This window comes from Magnolia sinica, chromosome 14, assembly GCF_029962835.1.
Source record: "Magnolia sinica isolate HGM2019 chromosome 14, MsV1, whole genome shotgun sequence".
NCBI lineage: Eukaryota > Viridiplantae > Streptophyta > Magnoliopsida > Magnoliales > Magnoliaceae > Magnolia > Magnolia sinica.
In genome coordinates this window covers 2,808,659-2,815,795 of record NC_080586.1, presented here as the reverse complement: position 1 = coordinate 2,815,795, position 7,137 = coordinate 2,808,659, and the positions used below count along the sequence as shown (strand labels likewise).

The 7,137-nt window shown below is 43.0% G+C and overlaps 1 protein-coding gene across 1 annotated transcript; it reads left to right on the top strand.

Annotated features, from left to right (window-relative positions):
* Nucleotides 1–808: 808 nt before the first annotated feature.
* On the top strand, nucleotides 809–6,740 carry LOC131225194 (TPR repeat-containing thioredoxin TTL1-like). The gene is made up of 7 exons (XM_058220665.1): nucleotides 809–2,067; nucleotides 3,103–3,295; nucleotides 3,644–3,828; nucleotides 3,901–4,234; nucleotides 4,334–4,538; nucleotides 5,943–6,049; nucleotides 6,142–6,740. Exons 1-7 carry the CDS (start codon nucleotides 1,157–1,159, stop codon nucleotides 6,292–6,294), a joined length of 2,088 nt encoding a protein of 695 aa, XP_058076648.1. The 5' UTR covers nucleotides 809–1,156; the 3' UTR covers nucleotides 6,295–6,740.
* Nucleotides 6,741–7,137: the final 397 nt, after the last annotated feature.

The following is a 7,137-nucleotide window of genomic DNA, read 5'->3' as shown; positions in this document are numbered from 1 at the left end:
CCTCATTTGAGGGGGGTCAAAACACGCGTCAGAGATCCGGGCTAACGGGACACGTGGTAGAGATCCGTTCCATTCATCAATTAGGGACCACTGCAAACATACAGTGGACCAAAAATAATGTACGTGCATTGATCACGTGCCGTCAATCTTGTACGAGAGAAATGGGCGGTTAGATGGAAAAACGTAAAAGTCCACTAGTCCAAGTTCAACGTAGATTTTTATCTCACTCGATGAGTCTACGACCTTTATTTTTGGTACATGGCACGGCACCTACTTGATGAATGGCCACATCCCTGCCACATATTCCGTGGGCCCGAACCACCGACAAGTGTTCCACAGGACCCTCGTTGAATCACGACCCCTCAAAATATTCCACATATGTCTGGACCGTTGACTGTTTTCCATTTCACCATCAATCAGACGTGCAGAGATCGTATGATATATCTATGTTGAGGCCCATGATCTGGGTGCATGTACCACGTGTACTCATTTATATCTGCATGCGCATGGAGTGTGAGATTGGCAGAGCACCAAAAGGCACTCTGAAACATAGGATTAGGGTAGTAAGCAAACGGCGCAGTGAACAGAGAAACCTCATTGCCACGTAAAATTAGGGAAGTGGATCAAATCACTAATAATGACATCTGTCTATCATTAGCGCCGAGAGCGAACGAGTCTTAACGTGCGCACCATCTGACGGGGAAAAATAAAAAGAACCCATGAAGCATGCAATCAGAGGGAGAGAAGCCAATAATAAAGAAAGAAAGAAAGCTGAGAGGAGAACAGGTGAAGGAGAGAGAGAGCGAGAGAGTCTCGTGAAGCGGGCATGTGAAAACAGGAAAGAAGGAAAAAGCCCATCCCTTTCTTTCGTTCGCCCTCTTCTCCTTTCTTCCCCTTTCCCTTCTCTCCTGTCTTTCTTTCGTTCGCTCTCTTCTCCTTTCTTCCCTTTTCCCTTCTCTCCTGTCTCTCTCATTCCCTGCTTCCTTCTTTCCATCGACGAGATCCCATCTCTCTCTCTCTCTCTCTCTCTCTCTCTCTCTCTCTCTCTTCATGAATTCTTCCACTACATTATCTCCTTTTCTGTTATTGTCATTGTAGTAGTTACGGGCATTGATACATATAGAAGTAAGAAAACGCACTATGATTATTCGAAGAAATGTCACATTCTGACGCCGGCATTCGAAAACCTGTCTCTGAGATATTCTTAGACTCTCTTCCCGCTCGCTTCCAAGATGCATTGAGCTGCGAAAACAAGCCTGATTTCAAAGAGCTCGATCTTGGCTCCCCTGTCTCGCCTCTGAGAACCCAAAGAGCACCTGGGTCTTCTGCACCAGCAAGCAGCAGCTCCAGTTCTTCCAGCTCCATCTCCGGAAAGACCAGCAACAATGCTGCTCCTGTCGCCAAGCGATCCGACGGTGGAAACCATTCGGGCGAGCTCTCGGGCTCCAGCGAAGGCAGCCCAACTGCCGCCGAGTGCGCCCGGTCTGCTCGTAATTCCAAGCCCGGGCACAGGCGGTCGAGTTCCGCGGGCGTTCCGTTGATATATTCCCGTGGCGGTTCTGCGAGTTCTTCAAATGGGAGTTTCCTTCCCAGCGGGAACATCTGCCCGTCGGGGAAGATCGGGCAGATGGGTGTTGCGTGCAAGAGCTCGGCGAGGAGTGATGTGCTTCGGTCCGGGATGGGGAATTACGGGCATGGGAGTGTAATGCGTGGGTTTGGCGTTGGGAAATCTGGAGGAGAGACAGTATCAGTGGCGAATGTGACGGGGAATATACATTCTGCAGGGGAGTCGATAATGGTAAAACGAGCAATGGCAAGCTCGGATTTTGAAGAGGTAAAGAAGGCGGGGAATGAGCAGTACAAACGGGGGCATTTTGCAGAGGCGCTCTGTTTGTATGACCGGGCAATCGCGATTTCGCCGGATAATGTGGCTTGTAGGAGCAACAGGGCGGCGGCTTTGATAGGTCTTGGGCGACTGGTAGAAGCAGTGACGGAATGTGAAGAGGCGGTGAGGTTGGATTGTGGGTATGGGAGGGCGCATCAACGGCTTGTATCCCTTCATTTACGGTAAGAGAGATTAGGAAGTGCATTTCTTCATTATTGTTTATGGGTTTTTTCTTTAGAAATGGAATGCTGCTTTGTAGGAGTTGAATTGGATTTTTTTCTGGCTGGGTTTTTTTGATCTACATTTTGGTTTTTGATCTGTTTTGTATTTTTTCCCCCTTTAAGCAGATGGATGCAATGTTCGTTTGTGGAAAGATCTGGTTTTTATGGGTTGATTGCTTTTGGTTTTGTTCTGCTTCTTGCCATTTCTCTTCTTGTTTGATGATTTAATTATGGGTTTTCCTTTTCCTTTCCTTCAAAAATAAAAAATAAAAAATCTTCTTTTGGTTATTTGTGTAATTTGGATTCCTGAGGCTTCCTTGTAGTGCTGTTTTTGTTGTTGGCGGTGATTAGTTTCTCATTAAATTCACTCTCATTTTATTCCTTGTGCATGTTGATGTTTGGGCGACTTAGATTGGTTCCTTTCGTTTATTGTTTCAGTATTTCTTCTCTCTTAGGAGATGTAATTCATTAGTTCTACTTGATATCCTGTTTTTCTATAGTTGGAGTGAATTAGATTCAAGGGTCCTCTTTGAGTGTTCCTTTTCCATGGGTTTCCATCATATTTCCCGTTTGTACGACTTGTAAGATCCACTGTTCTCTTTTGGTTTGCTCCTTTTTTGCTTTTTGATTTTATGTTCAGTGTTTGGTTTGGGTTCATGGATTATTTTTGTAATACTGTCTTCACAATATTTGGTTGATTTAAATTCATGAATAATGTTTACATCCTCCCTTTGACGTCCTAGTAATATAGAAATATGGATTCTCTTCGTTTCCTTTGTATTTTTGTGGCTTTGCATGGTTGAGATTCATTATTGATTCTTTACGTTTCCTGCATTTCATGGCTTTGTTTGGTTTAGATTCCTGGCCTCTCTTTGTTTCCTGTGTATTTTGTGGCATTTCTTAATTTGAATTCATCTTTCTCATCATTATCTGCCATATGTTGTTTGTGGGATCTAAATTCATCGGCATAGGCATTCTACCTTGACGTTTTGGCAGGTTAGGGCAGGTTGAGAATGCTCGAAAACACTTGTATTCTGGGCAGACGCCAGATGCTGCCGAGTTGCAAAAATTGCAGGCAGTGGAGAGGCATCTGAGCAGATGTATGGATGCTCGTAAGATTGGAGATTGGAAGAGTGCATTGAGGGAAGGTGATGCTGCCATTGCGGCTGGAGCTGAGTCTGCTCTGCAGGTAAAATTTCAGAACCGAATTTTATGCATTGAAATGATTAGGGCCTTTTTGTGACACCTAAAAATGAGTTCAACTGATTTTAGTTAATCATAATTATGTATGAGATACCACGTTTGTTGGTTATCAATATTATTTTTTTATCCTTACTAAAAAAGAATATGATCTCTAGGGGTCAGTTTGGTTGCACCAATTATCATGAAATTTCATGATGTATTTAGCACAACCAAACATACCTTAATACATAATTACGATTAACTAAAATGAGATGAACTCATTCTTAAGAATCTACCAAAAAGGCTTTTACTAGAAAAGAATGTAACTTTGGTCTGAGTTGGTTGGAATTTGTAGCTCTTTGCATTGAGAGCAGAAGCCCTTCTCAAGCTCCATCAACTTGAAGATGCTGATTCCACCCTATCAAGCGTGCCTAAGTTTGAACCGTCTCCCCAGTCCTGCTCACAGACCAAGTTCTTTGGAATGATCTGTGATTCTTATCCATTCTTTGTCCGCGCCCAGGTTGAAATGGCTATGGGAAGGTGAGCTTTGGAATTTAAAGTTCCAACAGAACATCAAGAGACATCGGGTGAGTGAGAGTGGATGTTTTGCAGGTTTGAGAGTGCAGTTGGGGCTGCTGAGAAAGCTGGGCATATCGATCCTCGAAACATTGAAGTTGCGGTATTACTGAACAGCGTGAGATCCGTAGCGAAAGCTCGGGTCCATGGGAATGATCTCTTTAATGCAGGTAAGTTTGCCGAAGCTTGTGCAGCCTATGGAGAAGGCCTCAAGTTCCATCCCTCCAACCCTGTTCTCTATTGCAATAGAGCAGCTTGCAGATCCAAGCTCGGGCAATGGGAGCTGTCTGTCGAAGACTGTAATGAAGCTCTGAGAATCCATCCCAGGTACACCAAAGCTCTCCTTCGACGTGCTGCCTCCAACGACAAGGTGAATTAGCTAGATTCTGTCCCCATCCTCATTCGTGTGAGTTTTGGGATTTCGGGTATACTGATTTGATCGATTATTGCTGCATTTTCTGCTGATTAGCTTGGACGGTGGGCTGAATCTGTTAGAGATTATGAGGTACTGATAAATGAACTTCCCGGTGACAAAGAAGTAGCTGAAGCTCTTTTCCATGCACAAGCTGCATTGAAAAAATCCCATGGTGAGGAAGTTTATAACATGAAGTTTGGTGGTGAAGTAGAGGAAATTTCATGCATTGAGCAGTTTAGAGTGATAATATCTTCACCTGGCAAGTCTTCCTCTTTGCAAGATTTTTTTCGAGTACTTTCATTGCTAATCTTGTCATGCGACCATTCCTTCCTCTCTGTTTCCCCCCTGCCCCCTCCCCCTCGTGTTTATGTTAAGTCATCTGTTTACCTGCATTTGTTCCTTCATTGATCTTGTAAATGGGAAATTGTAATCTCAGGTGCACTTGGTTCCACCAATTATCATGAAATTTCATGAAATTTTGCACCAATTAGACTGAAAAAGCATGATATTTGGTACAACTAAACGCATCCCTATGATCTTATTTCTGTGATAATTTTATATTTAGTTTATTTTAGAATCCACAAGAATTTTATACTTAAAAATGATCTTTTTTGTATTAACTATTGGTTTCACACTCCACAAATTACTGCTAAGCCCCACATTCACAAATGTATGGCACATTTGTAGGGCATCCTGAGCTGTGTATTAGGTGGGTCTCACATAGATAATGTAGCCACAATTGGCCAGTAAACATGTCAGGTGGGTGACATCTCATACTATGTATACTGCAAGCAGCATTTGGCCAAATTTACCCTGTTATTAGTCATGGGGAGGGGCGTAAACTTCTGGAAAATGGGTGTGTGGCCCTTCTTGTCATGTCATTTCTTTAATGCGAGTATCCTGCTCACACTGTCTCCTCTCCTTTCATGTAGCACGCCCTCACGTAGTATTAGGGAGCAAGCAGCGCAACCAAGGCAAAGTGTGGGTCCCACTGCAATGACTGTGTGACATCCGCTCTGTGCACCTGTCAGGCTGCTAATGTTAGGACGTCGGCACAAAAATGAGGATGGGTTGCCCGCTGTTGAGTAGGCCACACCATGGGATAAAGTGGGGATGGGTTGCCCGCTGTTGAAACCATTCTGCTCTGCTCTCTATTTCTCTTTCTTTCTTTGCATGTACTTTGCACCTATGTGTTGCCACTTGCCAGTCTTTCCCTCCATCTCTCCCCTATTCTCTCCATTTGCTCTGCACTTGCTATTCCCCACTAGTTAAAATTTTTTTTAATAAAAGAACAATGGATGGCTAAAAAATGATGGTGATCCACATTCAATGCACATGAGCAGCCTGATTTTTTGAACCAGGTCATCTACACAGCAGACCCGCCCTGATAAAGCACAGCTTGGATGTTCCAAGCATGCCATTTTGCCATGTCTGGGACATGTAGAGGTGATTTGGGGTGGAGGTGGGAGTTAGAAAACTCTTCAATGATATGATTTTTTCTCAAGGATGAACATCTGTCTTTCACCTAATGAGTGGACTAAAACAAACATCTTCCTACTCCAGTAATTGGTATTCCAGTGACAGCCAGTCTGTCAAAGATGACCTGCATCTGAATCCCTTTTTCTTCTATTAATATTTTGCTTGGTTAAACATCAATTTACAGGAATTTCAGTAGTCCATTTCAAGACGGCATCAAACCAGCAATGTGAGCAGATATCTCCCTTCGTCGACATGCTCTGTGTCAGATACCCATCTGTGAATTTTTACAAGGTAATCTCACAACACAGCCCACCTATTCCTTTTATGTTCTTGCAATCTGGAATTTACATGCACTTATTTTCTTTGGATGGTATTTAATGAAGGTGGACATCAAGGAGAACACTGCAGTGGCCAATGCCGAGAACGTGAGGATCGCTCCGACATTCAAGATCTACAAAAACGGGGCCCGGGTGAAAGAGATGATTTGTCCAAGCCAGCAGGTTTTGGAATTCTCAGTGAGGCATTACAGCTTTTAGAATAATCCATTCTTTCTTTGGCGAGACGACGAACTCCACCTTTCCAATTCATACAAACTACATTCTTATTACAAACGAGCTACATAGTAATTTCATAGAGCCGAGGCCAAACCAGAGCGGCAGCTTTAAGTTTTTCTTTTTCATTTTTTGTGTTATTTATTCTTTCCATTTTTGTCACTCTGGTTTTTATATTTCTTGTCCCCCCCTTTTTTGCTTAAGCCAGCCTTATTCTTATACATCGTCCCCCTCGTACCTTCCTCATCTTGCAAGGAAATGAGAGAAACTGACATGTAGAATTCATTGGCTTTTGTACTTAGATTTTGAAAGCAGGAGGAGAGAGAGGGTTGGTAGAGACTTTGTACATGTACATAAAATGACATATCAGTACTGGTGTGCATTAGGGATTTAGTGAATCAATGATGTTCAATGAAGAAACATTTGTTCGAGTTCTGAGCTACTTATCAGTTGATCCCCACCCAATGGATTCTGTCTCAAGATTCAGGCTGATGTGATCATGGGATTTGCCAAACTGGCAAAGAAGAAGAATAAGACTGTTTAATAGAAATTGAACTGCCATCCGAATTCCAGGTCCACTTGTAGCCCATTTAATGATTGGATTGATCTGATTATTGAGACAGGACATATACACGGTAGGGATTGTCTGAAGAGCGACTCTCATCTTACACGTTTTTCTTGTTTCCATGTGAGGCTTGAGTGTATTTGAGTAGAGTGCACTTTGGCATTTCTCATTGGAAGTCTGGTGGGTGTTAGTAGGATACTGAAAAGATGATGATGACTTTATTGATATCATCATTCTTCCCAATAAAGCATCATTTGCAGAGA